The sequence below is a fragment of the Heterocephalus glaber genome, unplaced genomic scaffold, assembly GCF_053883595.1.
Source record: "Heterocephalus glaber isolate CG9 unplaced genomic scaffold, H.glaber_assembly_v1.0 deba00001689, whole genome shotgun sequence".
Taxonomy (NCBI): domain Eukaryota; kingdom Metazoa; phylum Chordata; class Mammalia; order Rodentia; family Bathyergidae; genus Heterocephalus; species Heterocephalus glaber.
In genome coordinates, this window is record NW_028258414.1 from 7,053,034 (window position 1) to 7,074,922 (window position 21,889).

Consider the following 21,889-nt stretch of genomic DNA (forward strand, 5'->3'; position numbering starts at 1 on the left):
ATATGTATATATTATTTTATATTTAATAATTATATTATATAATTGTATTGTATTATATATTATATAATTATGTATTAATTTATATATATTTCTTGTACACAAAAAGCATCATGCTATGTTGTTTTCGCAAACATTTATTTTCCTATATTTCTCTCAATAATTTTTGTTCAGGAATCTTTTGGAATAAACTTGATCGTTAATTTTATAGCTCTAAATACTTGAAAGTCATCATATTATATGGGGACTAAATGAAAGAACATAAGCTAGACAAATTTTGGGTTATAATACACTGCTTCAGAAATCGATGGGGTAAATAATTTAAGGAACAAAATAAGAAACAGAGAAATAGATCTTTTGCAAATGGGAAGGGGACCAAGAGATGGAGGGAGGGGAAGGGAAAAGAGGCCAGTAAAAAAATTAAGATGTGTTATGTACATGTAGCAACTGTCAAGCATAAATGTAAATCATTACGCATTGTAAATACAACTAACAAATAGTGGGGGGGGGGAGAAGAAATCGATAGGGAAGGGCTGGGGTATAGTTCAGTGATTAAGCAAGCACTTGCCTCACATATGTGAGGCCCTGGGTTTGATCTCCAGTACCTCAAAAAAAAAGAACCCACAAAAGTCAACAGGGGAGCTAGGCATTGTGGTTCAACACCTGTAATCCTAGCACTCGGGAGGTTGAGGTAGGAAGAGCACCACAAGTTTGAGGCCAGCCTGGGCTACAGTGAGTTCAAGGCCAGCCTGAACTATATAGGGAGACCCTGTCTAAAAAAAACAAAACAAAAACAAAAGGACATCAATGGGGGAAAATAATTTCTTGAAATACAGGTAATCTAAATGTCTGAAAATACAAAATGTGTGGATAAATTATGGTCTATGAAACTAATGGGATATTACATAATAATTAGAAACATGAACACTACATAGTAACATGACTAATGTAATGCTAAGTCAATGAAAGAAGACATGTCACATGGGAACTGAGATTAACTATGAAATACTGCTATGAAAAATGAGAGCTAATAGAAAGATCAAGATACTTCTCAGTTTCAAAGCTCTCAAGGACCCCTTTTACTTTCTTTCCTGATTATCCTGGAGGTATCAATCTTCAAAATAAACTATCACTTGAAACATGTGACTGCCCTGTAGAGAATACAGCAGATATACAGGAATGAAAGAGATCAACAAGAAAAAGGGGCCAATGAGGAGGAACTCCAACTCAAATCACATGTCCACAATCATACAATGCTGACATTTTGTTCTATCTTCAAATAATTAGAAAACTAGTGTGAATTTCAAGATCATATGGTCAAGGTGAAATAGGAGTCCAAAGAACCAAGGAAATATTTAAGAACTGGGCACTAAAGGAAGCAATGGTCATGCGCCCAAGCCAACCCAAAGTTCCTGTTTTAGAAATTTAAAGTCTCAGGTTGGCAACAGGTATTCTTTAAATTCATAACCATTGATTTCGCCTAAAGAATTTTATGCATTTTTTCTTAAGTTCTGATTAATTCATTGAATGAATCTAAGTTACAGTGGGCTTTTTTTTTTTTTTTTAAATCTCCTGGGCCAGGGATTTAGCTCAGGGATTCTGCCGCCTGCCTTGCAAGCATAAAGTCCCGAGTTTGATCCCTGGTACCAAAAAACAAAAAACAAAACTTCCTTGTTGAGATAGCTAAGTATTTTACAAATCACTGGCCTATGATGAGAAAGACATTAGTGAGTAACACACAAAGCACTAGTGAGTAAGAACACTGATTACATGAATTTGGTCCTGTGCATCATCTTGGTTCTGAAGTGGTAGCTTATGTGCTCTGGCTCCTCAAACTTAACTACTGAATCACACTTGCAGCTGAGAATTTATTCTGGAAAGACAAAGGGAGAAGCGCTTGTACTTTTAAGTTGGGAATGAGCCCTAATGTTCATGCTTACAATTACAATGAGACATGCTGAAATCCCATCTACTTTCTTGCCAAGGGAGCTACTTTATTTATTTATTTATTTATTTATTTATTTATTTATTTTTTGTTGTTGTTGTTTTTTGGTACCGGGGATTGAACTCGGGTCCTTGCGCTTGCGCAGCAGGCAGCAAAACCACTGAGCTAAATCCCAGGTCCTCAAGTGATCTACTTTAAAAATCATTTCCTCCCTTTTTTGGCTGTCCTCAAGGATCATTTTTGTCAATAACTTGGTAAAAATCTAAAAAGGCAAGCTTATTAAATCTCTAACTTCTTACTGTCACTGAACTACTTACTGACTGCCTATCATGTGACAGAACCACGTTGGACCTTGAGATAAAAAGGTGAAGGTACAAGCTTTGTTCTCAAGTTTACATGCAATTACAATTCCTAAAAAAGTATATAAGTACCAATAGAATAATATAATCAAGATTTTAAAATATTAGTAATGATGGGATAAAACAACATTCAAGACATCTAGGTGCTCAAAATCTATTAATATAACTTAAAAATCCAAAAAAACTTTTTTGATGGGAGTTTATATAAAAAAAGATTTATAGGTTTAGCTGAGTATGACTCCATAAAAACAGTGAAGGTCACCCATATTAAATGGCTCTTAATATATGTAATTTTATCAATTATACCTTAATAAAGCTGAAGGGGAAAAAAAGCTAATGTAAACTAAGAGAAATTTTGTGTCCAGATTAAAGAGGATAGCAATCCACAGTCTCCATGTGCAAAGTTATTTCTGCTGTTTTATGAGGCTGATTTAAGAGGAACATCACAAAACTACAGGTATCGTATGTGTACATGACCATGCTTGCTAGTGTAGCAACAACAGGGAAGAACCTGTAAACCATGCTATGCAAAAAGATTGAATGAACTGAAGACACTCGGCCAAAATGACCTGGATGTGGACAGTAAATGGGACAGTATACAATAGCTGTGATGAATGTCTCTGAACTGATAAGGAAAGAGCAAATATACTCCATGGAAATGAAAACAGCAAATTTTGGACTAATGAGAAGAATTTCAAATGTCTTGGGCTTTCCATCAATGAATGACCTTGAAGAATGGTGAACACTATGGTGAGAAATCAAGCAGAGATGGATGATCATTAAAGAAAATCCTAAAAGCAATTCTTACACTGGAGAGAAATTTGAAACAGATCTCCAAAGTTCTTCCTATCTTGGAAAAGGTTGTGGCTACCCATTAGTAACAGGCAAGAATATATTAAGACAAACCCACATCAGTTACTTTAAGAGGAGTGGGTAAGCTCAGGGAGCAAAGAGGGGCCAGGAACTGCCACCAAACTTCATATAAAAAAACCTAGAAGGCTTCATGACTTTCAGATAATTGTGAAAAACAATTCTGGAGCGAGGTCTACGATGGCAAGCCTACTATCACAGTAGGCCTGACCACTGCAATAGAGCCCTCCTATCCCCACAGATGGCACTGACCAAAGCACCAGTTCCAGGCTCTCTTCTCCATAGTCTCCTTTCTTCCAATGTTCTACTTACTCCTTGCTTTTAGTGGACAAATAATGCCAAAACCTCAAGACAGCAAAGTTTGTTGTTTTAGAGAAAGTTCAAAGCAGCAAAGATTTGATTCCTATGTAACAGGGTGGTGAGATTTTGGGGGGCTCCTTTTTTTGACAGTACTGGGTGCCTGAAGAGCGTAGGCCAGTGCTGTACCACTGAGCTACATCCCCAGTCCTGTTTTGCTTTTTTGAGCTGTGGTGGTCTCAAACTCCTGGACCTAAGCCTCGAAAGCTGCAAGGACTAGAGGTGTGTTCCACCATGCATGCTTATTTGGCTCGTTATTAGAAAAGAAGATTGGACTGCTCTGCTGGATCTCCCTCGAAGGACTTACAGAGTAAATTCTGTAAATTGGCCTGATCACTTCCCCCAGTTGGGCTGGATTAAGCATGTTTTCACCTGTGTCTTAGATTTATGAGGGATGCATAAACATACTTCTTGTAAGGGGATTATGACAGCCTTCACTGTGAAACTTAGGAAACTCAGAACAACGTTATGAAACAGGAAGAACAGAAGAGGAACAAAAATTAAAACTTAATTCTGAAACATCAAGGAAGACAAACCTTACATATCTGTGAGCTCAGTTGCTAGTCTCATATTTTATGCCAGGAAAATTACATGTTTAAGGATACGATTAGTCAAGAATTGTATCAAGGGGCTACTTTCTGTGAACAAAAACTCACATTAAGTTCAATGAAAGACAAATACCCATCATTTCTCCCTAAATTATAACAATGGCTGATTACTGCCATGGTCAGGTTGTTAAGATTTCAATAACACCCAATGGCTCTTATATAATTCTATAGCCAGTGGGTGTTATTCAAGTAAAATTCCTTCAATAGTACCTTCGATCCATGCTTTAGTCATTCATATAAAAGATTAACACCTATAGAAGCATAAAAGCAGAGGACCATCTATGAATGTCAAGTAATGAAACTAGCTATGAAGGATTTCCTCTTCTGAGAAGTGACCTAAAGTGCAGTCTATTTAGGGTTGGTACATTTGTTTAGTCAAAATATTTTTCTGGAAGCTAGTAAGATATTTTAGAAATTAGAGCTTTTTGGTAAACAGCATATATTTTAAAAATTATATTTAATTTAAAAAAATATCCTTTGATCCCCGATACCAAAAAAATATATATATCCAAAGGTACCAGGCAGAGTGGCACACACCTCAAATCCGAGTTACTTGGGAGGCTAAGGCACAAGGATCACAAGTTCAAGACTAGCCTGGGCAATTTAGCAAGATCCTCAAAAGGGCTAGGAACATAGCGTGGTAGCAGAGCAAGCAAGTGCAAGACCCTGTGTGCAATCCCTAGTACCTTAAAAAAAAAATTCTCAAAGGTCATATTATTGCAAACATATGGATAGCTCTCACAAACTAATGAGAACAATACATAAAAGACAGTGTTGTGGTATTTTAGAGTGTGTTTCAGTACATTAGAATACAGCTTGAAGATTATTGGTCTTTTTTCCTTTCTTCTGGTATACATAAAGAAATGAAAACAGTAAGTGGGTGTGGTGGCACATGCCTGTAGTCCCAGTACTTTTTTTTTTTTTTTGAGACAGGGTCTCATTTATTTCAGGCTAAACTTGAACTCATTCTGTGGCCCAGGTTGGCCTCAAACTTGGGATGATTCTCCTGTCTCAGCCTCTGCGAGGACTTAGGGAGGCTGATGCAGGACTGCAAGTTTGAACCCAGTTTGGGCAACCTAGTGACTTAGTGAGTCCCTGTCTCATATTAAAAAGATAAATTTACAGGTTTAGTAAAAAGGGTAAACCAAATTAAAAATGTGCCTATTTTAGGATTTCCAAGTAAAGTATATACTAGTTAGAGGGGTGAAAAATAAAAATCTTGACTTACCTGCACTGCCAAGTTGTTTATAATATTTGTATTCTACATGAAGCTGCGGAGCTCGTGATTTTATTGGTTCCTGAAACCCAAAGAGAATCAGACTTAGGCAAATGGGACTTTCCAATTCCTAGATTCTCAGAGCAAATAAGAACTAAGATCACTCAATATTTTAGAGATATCTATATATGATAGTCTGTTCTTACCACAATTTGTCTTTGAAAATACAGCTAAAAATAAGCTGGATTACATTCAACCTCTCCTATGAACACTCAAACACAAATACACTCTCCATGAGCCATCACTCAAGGACAGTTCCCTGTGTAAAACACCCTCTTGAAAAGTGTTCTCCCAGGAAACCAAATGTCAAATCTTTAAAAAAACCAAAAAAATTAACAGCATAGATTTCCTGTTTAATTTTGAACTGGGTGGAGGTGTTAAAACAATTTTACTATTTTCAGAAAAATAATACACGTTCAAAAAATTTACATACACAAAAATCAGATGTAAAAATAAGCTGAGATCCTACCACAGTAAGACAGCCACTGTTAACATTTTGGTAAGTATTTTTCTAAATATTTACTTATTCATGTATTTATATATACTACAGACTTAAAAACATAATTTTATATACAGGAGATCATACTATATCTAGTGTTCATTAATGTATTTTTGAATTTTAAAATGTGATGATATCTTTCCACAGAAATAAGTAAAGGTGTACAGTATTTCTTTTTTTTTTTTTTTTTTTGGCACCAGAGATTGAACTCAGGACCTTGCACTAGGCAAGGTAGGCGCAGCGCTGCTGAGCTAAATCCCCAGCCCTAGTATTTTTGATAATTAAAGTATTCGTGTGTGTGTGTGTGTGTGTGTGTGTGTGTGTGTGTGTGTGTGTGCTCCTTTTGGCTTTTACTATTATAAACAATGCTGTTAGGAACATCCTTATACATATTTCTTTTTACACATATGAGAATTAAAAACCATAAGTATAATTTAACATGTAACTTCAATTAATGTGGTGTTCAAGTTTTCAAAGGTGACAGTTCCCAAAAAAAACCAGCCAAACAGGGCCAGGGATTTAGCTCAGTGGTTCCAGCACCTGCCTCATAAGTGCAAGGTCCTGAGTTCAATCCCCGGTACCAAAAAAAAACCACACAAAAAAACCCCTACTAAAAACAGCCAAACAATCACACTTTGCTCTAATTCAAACTTCAAGAATTGGCTATTAGCCAGGTGTGACAGTGCACGCCTGTAATCCCAGCACTCAGGAGGCTGAGACAGGAAGATCGTCGGGAGTTTGAGTCCAGCCTGGGCTACACAGTGAGTTCAAGGCCAGCCTGGACTACATAGTGAGGCCTTGTCTCAAAAAAACAAAACAAAACTGGCTGGCTAATTATTCTGAATTGACAATGTACCAGTCAAATAGATAACAGGGCAATAAAATATTAGTCTGAAAGACAAGGTTTCCTGTCCCTTTTGTAAATACATGATAGGCAAAAATCATCACAAACTTATTCTGATCTCTAGGAAAGTCAACATCTATATACCTACAAGTATGGCTATTATCAAAAATAGGTTCCGCTGCCTGCCTCACAAGCACAAGGTTCCAAGTTCAATCCCTGGTACCAAAAATTTAAAAAAAGAAAGAAAATAAGTGGTGACAAATGTGGGGAAATTGGAACCCTTCTGTATTGCTAGGAAGAATGTAAACTGTTGCAGCTGCTAGAGAAAATGGTATGTCAATTCTTTAAAAAATTAAACACAGAAGTACTATGATTCAGCAATTCCACTTCTGGGTATATATAAACCAAAGAATTGAAAGCAGAGACTCAATAGATGATGCCTAGATAAGATGTAGCATATACCTATAATAGAATATTATCCATATTCAAAAGGAAAGAAATTCTGACATGCTACAACAGGATGAACCTTGAAGACATTATGCTGAGTGGAATAAGCCAGTCACAAAGGACAAATAGCGTATGATTCCACTTCTATGAAACATCAAGGGTAGTCTAACTCATGGATAAAGTAGAATGTGGTTGCCATGGTTGGAAATAGGAGAAAAGAGGAGTAATACTTCATGGGAACAAAGTTGCAGCTGAAGAGGATGAAGGAGTTTTGGAGATAGACAGTGATGATGGTTGTACAATTCCAATGTACTTAATAACACAGAAATGCCCACTGACAAATGGTTAAAATGGTAAATTCTTGATATCTCTTATTGGATATTATTTTCAAATCTTTTCACCCATTGTGTGGGTCGCTTTTTTACTCTGTTAAGTGTCCTTGGATATATAGAAATTTTAAATTTTGTTTAAGTTCAATTTACTTTTTTTTTTTGCCTGTGATTTTGGTGCCATATACAAGACACCACTGCTAAATCCAAAGTCATGGTGAGTTCCTCAATATTTTCTGCCAAGAGTTTTACACTGTTAGACCTCACATTTAGGTGTTTGGTCCACCGTGAGTTGATTTTTGTACCGTAAGGTAAAGGTCCAACTTCACTGTATGAATTGGGATAAAAAACGTGGTGAATGCTGCTGCCCAGTGCCATGCAATGGAAAGGCAGATTCTTAAAAATACAAATCCCCACAATACGTGTAATTATGTAACTGCAAACATGTTTGAGTGAAAATTTTAAAAATTAAAAGAAAAAGCCAAAAACATGTGTCTTCAGGGCCAAGGATTTAGCTCAGTGGTTCTGCCGCCTGCCTCGAAAGTGCAAGGTCCCGAGTTCGATCCCCGGTACCAAAAAAAAAAAAAAAAGTGTCTTCATCCACTGGATCTGACACTGTGCCACATCCTACTTCCTACTCTTCCCTAAAGTCTAAATGACTATGAAAAGTACACATTTTGAGATGCTATCTAAAAAAAAAAAAAAAAAAACCAAAACAGGACATCAAAGTAACTGTCACAACATAACTAAAGACACTCATAAACGAGGACTTCTAGAACTGCTTCAAGGGTGGCAAGAATGATGGGACAAGTGTGTTCAAAGCAGGGGAATACAGTGAGAGAGGTGAAGGACAGCATGTCTTTTGTTGTAATTAATTTTTAAAATTTAAATGTTCACCATATTTTTTTTAAAATCACACCTCATATGTTGAGATGCAGTTTTCCCACTATTGTTTGAAAGACTGTTCTTTTTTCAGTGATTGTCCTATTTGTTCAAACTCCAAGAAGATTCCAGAGTTTCCCTTGATAATTCATGCCTAATGTTTAACAAGTTTCATGGTTTGGAGGGTCTTTATATTTAGTTTAACTCTCATTACTGAAACATGTTTATTTCTTGTATGTCCTCAGTAACAAGATAAAATGGTTCCTCATAATCTAGGAATACTTTATTAGTTATCTTCAAATAGCAAAAATAACTCAATCATTCTCTAGAATGACTTCCTTCAGGCAAAGTAATTTCAATTCATTTTACTTTTCCTCATTGGTTCTATTTTTTAATTCACTGAAGACTCTTTCCTAAGTCCATCTGAAATTTTTCTGTGTTTTTCTTAAGGCACAGAATCCATAAACCACAGATTCAGATGTTTCCTCGAAATTTTTCAGTCTATCCCCCTCTGCTTTTAGGAAGATTGTATCTAAATCAACTTAGGCAGACTGGAATGTTTCCTATATCAGAGAAGCTCTATGAAACAAAACACACTCTTCTTTGAGTGTAAAATAAACAATCATTAAAGTTAGACTTCAAGTTTCTCAAGATTCTCAGTCAAAAGAAAAGTGAGACTAGTACAGTAGTCACTGTCTCATTTATTTCTTTTCAGATAGAAAAGGATCACTCCACAACATCCATCTAATCACCATCAAAGCAGCCAGTTATAAAATTTGTCCAACAGCAAAGTCTCTAATAATAATTTCACAAGGAATCAAACAGAAACAGTGATGGCAAATCAATATGGAACTACAGATTAAACAAAACACTAGGAACAAAGGGCTGGGAATGTAGCCCAGTGGCATAGCACCTGCCTGGCAAGCCAGGGTCCCTGGGTTTGATTTCCGGCTCCAAAAATCCCCCACCAGGAACAGAACTTGTTTCTGGAGAAATGGTTGTTACATTATGACAAACCACAAGGGATGATGAATTTAAAATCTTTCCTTAGACATACTGCTCTCAAACTTCATGCTGGAAACTTTAGTAGGAAATACTCAGTCTGATCTTGAGTAACTAAATAAATACAAGCAGAAAAATGCTGTAGAGTTCCAGGGTTGAAAGCTGGCATACATCTCACATACATTCAGATGTGAGGGATCACAGAGTGAGAAATTACACCCTCAGCCAACCTCTTTACCACAGGGCTGTAACGTGCTCAGCCAACTGGGGCTTCCAGGAGCTTAGCTGGAAACACTAAGGATAGAGGGCCTTTCAAACAGTCCATGGCTTAGAGAAGGCACCAAGATCAGCAACATGGAGAGAATGTTATTTTAATTTTTACCCTAGAAACTGGGTAGATTCATTACATATCTTCTTTACTTTGTTTTTTTTTTTTAAGTTCTTAAGAACTTAAACAAGTACCAACAGTGAAGATCCAAACAAAGTAGAACTTTGCAGCAGCAGGGCTTCCTTGTATTTCTGTACAGATGTTGATTACATGTCCATAGAGGGGGTGGCCATTTGCCAGAATCGTGGTTATTCTGGAACACACATGCCTGCCTGAAATCCTACACCAACAGCAGATGGCTACCTTGTACAAGAGCAAGGCTTAGGGCACATTTTGTTGTTAAAGTGAAAGGAGGTCAATTACCATCCTCGTATCTCCCTTGGAGAATAAGCCCAACAGGCAAGACAGAAGGACCACAGACAACACTGTTACTCTCTGAAATATCTTTACATAAGCCTTACCTGAGAGAGAAATGCAGCACTGAGATACATCACACTAGATGATATAAATTCTATTTTTAGTTTTTGTTTGGGGTTCTAAAGATCATGCCTCATACATGCTACACAAGCATTCTACTGCTACTCTGCACCCAAGCCTGTACTTTTAATTATTGGCCATAAAAAAATAGAAGTTTAATAAAAGGAAAGTGAAATGTAATGGTTAATCATGTCCATAATATGTTTCTAAGATTATCTACACAAGTCAACTACTATGAAACCTGTAGAAGAAATCTAGATAAAAACAACTATCCCTAATAGAAAGCCTCAAGAAGTCTTGACTGAGTTTGATTCCCAGTACAAAAAAAAAACAAAAAAAAAGAAGTCATGATATATAAAGGCATAATAACAAATACACAGTAATAAGGCAAAATAATTTTTGTTTTTTAATTTTATTTTTTTGGTACCGGGAATCGAACTAGGACCTTACACTTGCAACAGAAGTTTTAAATATTCTAAGGACTGCTTGCTTCTTGTCAGTACTCCAAATAAGCCAAGATTATTCTGTAGTAAAAAGGCAGATGTAGAGAGTACTTTTAAGTAACAATGAAATTCCTATTTTAAAAAAACGTTAATCCTTTAACTTTCAATGAGAGAGGATCCGTGACTTGCACGGCCATATGTACTCTCTTTCTTACAACTTTTTTTTTTTTTTTTTGGTACCGGGGATCAAACTCGGTTCCTTGCGCTTGCGCAGCAGGCGGCAAAACCACTGAGCTAAATCCCCGGCCCTGTATTCTTTCTTTATGCCTGCATTTCGCCATAAAAATTCCAAGTCAAAACATAAAAGTGCCGGGTTCTCTGGAAGTTGCCTGCTCTAAGCCCTGCTCCCCATCCAGCCCTTCATTGAGAAAACAATCTGAATTGTCAGTTCTTCACAAGATGTTCTAACTCCTCCACAAAATAACACGCTGAATGAGAGAAGGGACCAAGCACAGAACAGGTGTGAATGCAGTAAATGTGAACAACATTCAATCACCACAAGATTATTTCCTTCAACCATTAACTACTTTGGCTTGAAACTAATAAGACCAAAACTACCAGTAGATCCTGACAAACGTACCAATGTTTACAAAGAGGACAAACAATTACAGATTCATAGAAACTAATCATGATTTATTCTATATGATAAGAAATGGTTTTAAATTACCCTTAAATATAAGACAAAGAATTGTTTTTTCTAAAATTATTACTCCTCGATAATAACAAAATTATTCTCTTTCAAAAATAGGATGCTGTTTTTGCCGTCCGCTACGCAAGTGTAAAGACCCCAGTTCGATCCCCGGTACCAAAAAAAAAAAAAAAAAGGATGCTGCTAGGGATGGTGGTACACACCTATAATCCTAGCAATTAAGAGGCTGAAGCAGGAGGATCACGGGTTCAAGATCAGCCTGGCCTACATAGTGAGTTCAAGGCCAGCATGAGTGGTGAGACATTGTCTCAAAAATCTAAAATAAATAAAATAAGACATTATTTTCAATGACTAGTTTAGTTAATCATAAGATTAGTACTAAACTCTGCTTCTAATTTGACCACATGGTTTTTCATGCTTGATAAGCTTTTCTAGGCCATGATTAGGTTTTCATCTAAGTATATTAATACCTTGCATTTTCAAAGTGGATTGGTCATACTGAAGAAAGAGAAATAGAATTTTCAATAACTTTATCTTTGTTAAGATGGCACTATGAAAGATTTACTAGTTTTTCTAGTTATTTTTTATCAAGGAATTTTAAATTTATCACTAACTATGGTTACTCATCACTATAACAAAACTGAAGAAAAATTATGTGGTATCATATACAAGGAAAAAATAGCATTAGTATTGTTGTGAATGGTGACAACTCTTTGAGAGCACCAAAACACAATTACTACAAACACAGATTCTACTCACCAGTTTGATTGCTACATATTCATTGGTGTAGAGATTTTTACCTAAGGGAAAAGCAGAATGTACATGTTTAGTAACATTCCTTCTGGGAAATGCAAAGTAAAAATTTAGCTTACAGGGTCATGAGAAAGGTTACATTCCCAAGGCTGTTCATATAGATGAAACATGATTTATAAGTGAAAAGCTAAGCACAGATGTGACATAAAGCAGGACTAGAACAAAAACAGCTTGAGAATCTAAAATTTAAGGGCACATGAAAAATATTTACGAAAACTAGCTCCCCCTCCAATACTGTTAGTACTTCCTAACTATCATGGCATGAGGCAAACCAGAAAGAAATGGCAGAATTTCAATGATACAGTTTTAAACTCTTGGCACAGTATAAACAAACCCTCATTTTTTTAACTCACTGAAAAATAGGAATTTTTTATTTTCTGCCCTGGTGTTTAGTGGTAATGTTGGATGGCATAAAGGATAATATAAAATAAAACCAATTACTGCCAAGGCCTGTGTTTTAGGGAACTCATCTACTGTCCAGTACAGAGATGGTTCTCAAAGCCGTTTCAACTGTTCAGCAGGACTCTCACTATCTTTAACCATATACATCATAAGTGTCCAATCTTTTGACTTGCCTGGGCTGCACTGAATGAAGAGGAATTATCTTGGGCCATACTTGGAATATATAATATAGTTAATGTAGGGAAATCACAAAATGCCCTTTTAAAAGACATTTTAACTTATTAAATTACAAAATATTAAAGGCCAAGTTTAATAACTAAATACATGTCTGATCAATAACAATAAGCACCGGTCTTCACAGGCCCACATACTTTAGGTAGGCTGAAATACTATTATGAGTCACCACTGGGGTTTTTAAGTTGCACAAATGCGTGTAACATCTGACACACAGGGTTTTCACATCAACTGACTATGCACAGCAGGCGGAGTTAGCACCGCACTGCGCTCACCCTAATGGAGTTTCACTGTCACCTATGCAGCCCACAGTAGAGCGCCGTGCAATCAAGTCATGAAAAATATCACTAAAAATCACATCATAATGTTAGAAGTTTACAATCTTGTGAGATGCATTGTTGGCTGTCCAGAGCTGCAGGAGGCCGCTGCAGGAGGCCTGCAGGTAGAGGGTGGGATATGCTTATGTACTTCACCTGGATAACAAATACCTCCAAATTCTTCCTGAAATAAAAATTTTTCCTCTCAACTTGCCTACTTCTATAAATGAATAGCTATTTTTCTAGGTTGAGCATGGTGGTACACACCTATACTGCCAGTTACTTGGGAAGCTGAGACAATAGGATTGCAAGTTTGAGGCCACCTTGGGCAACTTAAGCAAGGCCTTGCCTTTAAAAAGGGGAGTCCTGGGGCCAGGGATTTTTAGCTCAGTGGTGCTGTACCTGCCTTGCAAGCACAAGGTCCTGAGTTCGATCCCCAAAACTGTGGAAAAAAAAACAACAACACAAAAAGGGGGAGTCCTGGGGGTGTGACCAGTGGTAAAGCCCTTGCTCAGCACATGTGAGGTCCTGAGTTCAATCCTCAGTACCAGGGGAAAAAATTATCCTAGACATCTAGACTTAAGAATTTGGACTGAAGATGTGGAAGACACACAGCTGTCATTTAGGACGCCCATATACTTTCAGTATTTTGCTTCTTGCCCCACCCAATCCTTAATGTTCACTGCTCCCAGGAGCTTAGTACATACCACAGAGTCTATAGACACTGCAGTGATTTCATATAGCTCCTTATATTTTTTTGCCGTGTCTTATCCAGCTAGACTATAAATATAATGAGGGTATGTTCTGCATATCTCAAACACTGAAAACCTCAGCTGATTAAATAATACATACAAATAAATGACATATTTCTATGTATGCACAGCTGAATATATATGTATGGGAAAGGATGAAGATATATATTGAGGTATTCAACTGATTGCTCCTCAGTATTTTCTGATTTTTATGACATACACTGTTTTTATAATAAAGAAAAACACCTCATTTTGAAGACAAAAAGCTGCTTTGTAATACAAGGTCTTATTTATCAAGTTCTAGACAAAAGGCCCTTTACAAGGTAAGTACATCACTGTCCTTTATAACACCGTACCACTACTTCCATGTGCCAAGAGTATACAGCGGAATGATTGTCTGCAAATAACATAAAGAGAACAAGGTGCCAATCACCTAACAAATCATTATAACCTGGACAACACTTTTTTTTTTTTTTTTTGGTACCAGGGATCGAACTTGGGACCTTGCGCTTTCGAGGCAGGCGCCAGAGCCACTGAGCTAAATCCCCGGCCCCCTGGACAACATTTTTAAGAGCACAAGAAGAAAACAGGCCTTTTCCCCTACATATTAATTGTATTAGGTTTCAAAAAGTTACTTTGTATTTCAGATTAATGTTTCTATCAAAACCAAAATTCAAAAGACATTTCATGAAATTGTGAAAAGGACACTAATAACTAAGAAAGAGAGGAGGCAGAAGAAGATAGCCAACTCCCAGGCAGATTGAAACTTCAATTCAACCCAGGATTTCTTCTACGCCAGTTACGATGCTGCACATATTTTTCAGGAGACGCCTTCCTGGCTCTGTTATTGATATTTAAAGCCAACTTCAGCACACAGAGCCTTGTATGTAGTCTATATACAGCATCCCCACTCACAAGTTCATGGAGGAATGTCAGGGTATTTGTGTATTAAGCTAGAGAACATAAAGGACACATTATTCTTATTTTCATTTGTAGATTCAGGAAAAACATTTTTTATATTACAACAAACAAAATATATTAGAAAAATGATGCCTAGATCTCTTTTGAAGTAAAAAAAAAAAAAAAGCAGGAGTTCAGAGAAATTCTAGGCACTTATGGGATGTTTCTTTCATACAGTGTTTTTTTTTTTCTTCACATAGGATCTCCCTATGTAGCCCAGACTGGCCTTGAACTCTCGGCAATCTTCCTGCCTCAGCTTTCCCAGTGCATGCACCACCATGCCTGACTCTTCCATACAGACTTGAGGAGGTCTTACCATTCTGTGTATAACCTTGTTCTCATTTTCCCTGTGTTCAGCTGGGTGGCCACTTTTCAGAGTGCTGCTGACTTTCAACTACACTTTCTGTTTCTTAGCCCCTCTGTACCCTACATTTCTAGTGTCTCCAATTTCTGAGCCTATCTGGTATATTTTTCATATAAACTGGTTGACGGCTTTAAGTGCTACATCAGCTTAACTATCAGCTTTCTAGCTTCCAAAATTTTGCGAGCATTTCTCTGCTCTTTACATCTTCTTTTTTTTTTTTTGGTACCAGGGATTGAACTTGTGATCTTGCACTTGTGAGGCAGGCGCACCCCTGAGCTAAATCCCCAGCTCTTACATCTTCTATTTTTTCGTTCCTTGGGGTTTTATGTCTTTAAAAAAGTCCATGGGGGGGGGGGGGTCCCTTTTCTAGATATAGTTTTAAAACTCTTAGAGACTGAGCCAGCTTTCAGTTCATAAATTTCTACATATAATTCATTATATATATTTTTTACCTCCTTTAGGCAGTGTATTTCCTGAAGACAAGAACGTCCAAAGATCTTTGTGTACCTAGCACCAACTATTTATACTGCATGTGTCTGTATGTATAGTAAATAACAGATGCTTGCTGAAGTTATCAAAATTGACTCAACAGGAAGTTCTTCTGAGAAAATTCTAAAGCAATAAAAAAAAGGCTTATTTAGAATCAAATTATGGAGAATAGTAACTTCACTTTACTGTGAAATCACCAAAGTCTTGAATTAAGAGAATGAGCAATGGTGAAGGCTGTATTTTAAAAAATACTAATTAATAGAACATGGAAAGAACATTTGTCTCACAGAGTAGTTATGAGACTTACACAAGGTAGAATATGTCAAAGGACTTTGTAAACTAAAAAGTGCTAGATAATCCTAATTTTTATTACTTCTATTATTGTTCCAGGTATGACATACTAATTCTGGAAGAGAAGGAAAAAATAGGGCCAGGGATTTAGTCAAGTGGTTCCACTGCCTACCTCACAAACACAAGGTCCCGAGTTCAATCCCTAATACAAAAAAAAAAAAGAGAGAGAGAAGGGAGAAATAAATAGGGTTTATATCCAAAGCAGTCTGAAGAAAGAAAAAAAAACAACCAACGTCTGGGTTACATGGAAATGTTGAGGGATAAGGTAAATAGAAGGGTCAAAAATGATGCCTGTCATTACAATCCCTGACTTGAAATTATACTACCGAGCTTCTGTAATAAAAACAGCATGGTAATGGCAAAAAACAGACCTGAAGATCAGTGGAACAGACTAGAAAATGCAGAAAGAACCTCAAACACACTCAGCCACCTAATCTTTGACAAAAGGGCCAAACAAGTTCACTGGAAGAAAGATAGCCTCTTTTAATAAATGGTGCTGGAAATACTGGCTTTCTACATGTTGAAGACTAAAACTAGACCCATGTCTCTCACCATGCACTAAACTAAAATCAAAGTGGATCAAAGATCTAAATATTAAAACACTAAATCTGCTGGAAGAGAGAATAGGTAGAATGCTTGAGGACACAGAAATAGACAAAGGCTTCATGAACAAAACCCTGACCACACAGGAAATACTACAAATAATCAACAACTGGGACCCCATCTCATTAAAAAGCTTTTGCACAAGAAAAGAAATCACCAAGAGTGAAAAGACAACTCATATATCACTGTATAACACTACCCATGTTTATAGTGGCACCATTTGTAACAGCTAAATCTTGTAAATAACCCAAATGCCCGAATGGATAAAAAGGATGTGATTTTTTTTTTTTATAATGGAATACTATTCAGTCATAAGGATAAGGTTGAAACATTTCTAGGCAAATAGATCCATCTTAAGAACATACCTTTAAGTGAAATGAATCAAACACATGTAAATATTGCATTGTCTCTCTGGTATGAGAAACTGAGCGTGAAAATAAAGACCAAAAAGAATAATAATAAGTATAGTGAAATAGGAAATTATTCAAAATTATACAGAATGTGAGATACTTGGCAAATACTTAAAATGTTTTAGGCAAAAAAAGGTACAGTATTATTTGGAAATGAGCTGAGGGCAAATGAGCAAATGAAAATATATTCTTTTTAGATCATGATACAAAGTGTATTTACCATTGTTATTCTCTAATCATTTTTGTTATGAAAATTTATTTTTTCACAGAAAAGCTTTTATATTTTCTTTATTAATATCTACTTGTATTATATTAAAATAATAAAAATATTTAAATGATGCCTGTAAGTAAAGAACCAGGAGAGTAAGCAATGATCATCCTATTCTACCATGATGCTTTCCTCCAAGTTCTCACTAAACTGAAGCGATAGAAAGCAGCCATGTGGAAATCTAGACAATCACTCAACCAGTATCCTCAGTTACTTAGAAGACTCAGAAGTTTACCTCTGGAAGAATTTTTTTTTAATTTTTATGGAGGGTCTCACTATGTAGTTCAGTCTGGTCTTGAATTTACTATGCAGCCTAGGTTTGCCTCAAACTTGAGGTGATCCCCCTGTCTCTGCCTCCAGAATGCTGGGATTACAGGTGTGCTCAACCATACCTGGCCTCTGAAAAAATTTAATAATAAGGACTGAGGGCATGGTGTTACACACTATAATACCATCTATTTGGGAGCCTGAAGCAAGAGGATCTGAAATTTTAGCCCAGCCTGGGCAACTTAGCCAGACTCTCCTAAAATAAAAAAATTTTTCAAAAAGAGCTGGGGAAGTGAGGAAGCAGCTCAGTGGCAAAGCATCCCTGGGTTCAATTACCATTATTCCCCCTTTAAAAAGACTGAGGACTAAAATTATACCCATTTAAAATGAATAATTACTTCAGCCTAAAATAAAATAAAATAAAAATGTATCAATAACCACGAGAAAGGCAAACAGCTTAATGGACAGGAAAATACCATCGATGAACTGGCTCAATCCCAAGCACTCAAACCTTTTATTAAATGTTGCACAAAATCCACATGCTTTCTGAGCTCACTTCTTCCTGTGGGCTCTTTCATTGTTAATGGGAAATAAATTGTATTACACAGTAGTTTGGGAACTTTATATCTAAACTCAGGCTTTTTGAAGCAGCAGTTGTGGATACGATGCCGCCTATAAACCCTCTGAATGAAGACTTCCTGTTTCAGTAAGTCACCTATGAAGACAACATTTACCGTAAGCTTCATTAGACACAGCATTATTTCAAATAAACAGCAAATCTCAGTTCTCAGAGCTACAATGCTAAAGGAACACCCAGCTTCGAGCTCCCAGTTTAGTTAGAGGGCCAGCGGTCACATTTTCTTGCCCTAAAGTGAAAGCAGCACATGTATAAACTACTAATTAGAACTTGTTAAAAAAAAAATCCAGCCAAATGAACTTGTAGCAATTAGCATATAGAACAAGTAACCATTCCTACCTATCTTATAATTGGTTACTTTGTCTATTGAAGGCAAAGAGGACAGGTTGGCCTACTGCCTCCACCCAAAGAGCATCTCTTTTTTTTTTTGGTACCAGGGATCGAACTCGGGTCCTTGCGCTTGCAGGGCAGGTGGCAGAACCACTGAGGTAAATTCCTGGCCCAAGAGAGCATCTCCTTAAATGCGCAGTAATGGTTAGGGATAAGAAGATAATACATGGCACTACAGTATTAAAGAAAAAAAAAGCCAGAATACTTTTCATCGCCACTACTACTGTATTAGTATACTATGCAAAAATATATCTCAAATAGTAGGTGACAGCAGGATAATTTCTTCGTGTGCCAAGATTTTTCAAGAGATTATCCATCAATAACAGTAGTAGTTTAAGTTTGCTTACTACAACTGGTAATGGCATACAGCATGTTTATTAATAACAAAATAGGCAACGCTAAAATATTTTCTAATCTGCATGTTATGTTCCATTACTTGTCATGAAATAAATAAATGGATTCAAATATTTACTTTAAAGAATATCTTGACAGAGCCCGGGGATTTAGCTCAGTGGTTTTGCCGCCTGCTGCACAAGCACAAGGACCTGAGTGCGATCCCTGGTACCAAAAAAAAGAATTATCTTGACCAACATACTCTTTGAACATCACATTTAATAAATGTAAACACTTTCAGGAAACTTTTGTTTCAGATATACATATATATGTGTATGTACTGGATCAAAATATTAATTATTCAGTGTGAATCATGGTCAAAAAAGAATAAAAGCCATCAATAAAAAAAATTAGCTGGTTGTAGTGGCACATGCCAGTAATCCTACCACTTGGGAGGCTGAAGTAGGAGGATCACCATGAGTTTGAGGCCAGCCTGAACTACATTCTGAGTTCAAAGCTAGGCTGAACTATAAAACAAGACCCTGTCTCAAAAACAAACAAATAAAAACGAAACAAAAATAAATTAAATTTTAAAATTGCAAAGCAGTTTCAGTTATTTTATTTTTTTATTTTTTTGGTACCAGAGATCGAACTCAGGTCCTTGCGCTTGCACAGCAGGCGGTGAAACCACTGAGCTAATCCCCGGCCCCTCAGTTATTTTATTTTGAAATGAAAAGTTTAGGACAGTGACTGGATTAGCTTCTATGACTTTCCCAAAGTATCAAACATGATATTGTGATCAATCTGTTAGTAAAAAATAAAATAAAATAAAATAAAACATAATAAAACATAAGGATGTGCCTAGCAGCTAAAAGTCTGGAATCACGGTGGGTACAGTGAGTAGAGACACATGCCAAAGGAAAGAAAGGAGATAGAAGCCACAATTAAAAGCAGTGTTCAAGATAAAGGAACTGATTAGAAAACTAAAACCATGACTGTCAATGACTTGACTTTGATTATCAGGCAAAGTAGTTTCTGGCAGTAGGAATGAAGACCTTGTGGGCAAGGGAGCACATGAGCTAATCTCAGCATTTGGAGGAAATAAAGCAGGAGAATCCCAAATTCCAGGCCTGCCGAGGCAAATTAAAGAGTGACTAAAAAAAATTAGAAAGGGCTACAACATAGCTCAGTGTGAAAACCCAGCTTCAATCCCCAGCAGCACCAATTTTTAAAAAAGAAAAAAAGAACTAAGATCTCAATGCTAAATAGTAGCATAATTTTTTTTTTCTTTTTGGTACCGGGGATCGAAGTCGGGTCCTTGAGCTTGCGCAGCAGGGGGCGAAACCACTGAGCTAAATCCCCAGCCCGATAGTAGTATAATTTTTGAGTGGAAACAGATACTGTTATAACAAGGGTAAAATACTATTTAAAAGTAAAATTAAGCACTCAACTGAGAGTGGAGAAGCCAGAATGATGAGAGCCTTGCAGATCCCACCGATGCACCTCTACCTCAAGTCTACTACGCATGATCATCCTAAAGAAAGTATTTACATAACAAGGAGCGATGTTAATCTATTTCTATATTTTTAAATCTTGTTTTACTGTTATTTGGGCAATTTTGTAAAGAATCTGGCACATCATTTTCAGCTTTGTTTAGAGCCAGTGATTGTGAAGCAGCCCCTCCTAAGTAGCCTGGAGCAGCTGCATTGAGATCACTAACACACAATGTTAACTTCAAAACAACAAACTGTAATCCTCTTGCATACATGATGTGCCTCTTTTGATACCTGTGCTTTACATTTATGTTTTCATTTTTACTGAGGTCTAACTTACATGCAGGAAAGAACACACATGTTAAGCGCTGAATGAATTTTTTTATCTCCATACACACGCCAATGTAAATATCATTCCAAGTAACATTTTCAGCACTCCAGTTGGCTTTCTTGCAACTGTTCCCAACCCACAGTTCTTTTATCACCACTAAAAGTGATCTGCTTTGACTGCTATTTCTAGAGGTCAATTTTGCCTACTCTGAACATCATACAGGTAGAATTTTACATAGGCACTCTTTTGTGTCTGGAATGATTTCTAGGTGTTACATACATTAGTAATACACATCTTTTTTATTATATGATACTCCATTGTATGAATATACCACGGTTTGTTTTTCTGTTATACTGATGGACATCTGGAATGTTTTCAGTTTGGGATACGAGGAAAACAATGCTGTTATGAACATTCTTAAACATATTGCTTTTTTTTTTTTTTTTTTTGGTACCGGAGATCGAACTCAGGTCCTTGCGCTGCGAGGCAGGCGCCGGAACCACTGAGCTAAATCCCTGGCCCTTAAACATATTTCTTGACACATTTATGTATACATTCTCTTCAGTACATAACCTGAATGAAATTTCTGGGACACAGAGTATTAACATGTAGAAACATACGTTCATCACCTGATAAATGAATAAACAAAATATGGTACATCCACACAACACACGAGGAAGTGACCTGTCTCTACTACAGTGATCCACAAGTAGGAAAGTAAAAATGTCCTACATCAAATGACCACACTATTAATTGCAAAATACGTATGTGTGTGTGTGTGTGTGTATATACATACTTATATGGTCAGGCTTCAGGGTGTGCAAATCCTTTTTAAGGACAATAAATCTATCAATTTCATTTCGCATTCCATTTAGCAGCATGTTGAGAAAAGAAAGTCCCTCTCAGGAAGTAGTATTGGAAATCTAAGTTCAGCTGATATATTAAATGACTGTCACTAACCCAGTACAGCCAGAGCAAAATAGGCAGTCACCCTAATTTTTGCTGATGATGTTACAATACAAACTATAGTCCCCCCCAAAGCTCCAAGCCAAAAACAAAAACAAAAGCTTCATCTATTAGAATTATTCTAAACTTCTTTACTA

General features: G+C 36.6%; 1 protein-coding gene across 9 annotated transcripts in view; it reads right to left on the reverse strand.

The window, feature by feature from the left end:
• Csnk1g1 (casein kinase 1 gamma 1) overlaps window positions 1–21,889 on the reverse strand; it is a 166,147-nt gene that overhangs the window by 80,923 nt on the left and 63,335 nt on the right. For all 9 annotated transcript variants that reach the window (XM_087199122.1, XM_087199120.1, XM_087199115.1 and 6 more), the window contains 2 exons: window positions 12,132–12,172; window positions 5,365–5,434 (listed from right to left, as the gene is read on the reverse strand). In XM_087199122.1, the coding sequence (XP_087055248.1) occupies window positions 5,365–5,434; window positions 12,132–12,172 (111 nt within the window). The remainder of the gene's footprint in view (window positions 1–5,364; window positions 5,435–12,131; window positions 12,173–21,889) is intronic.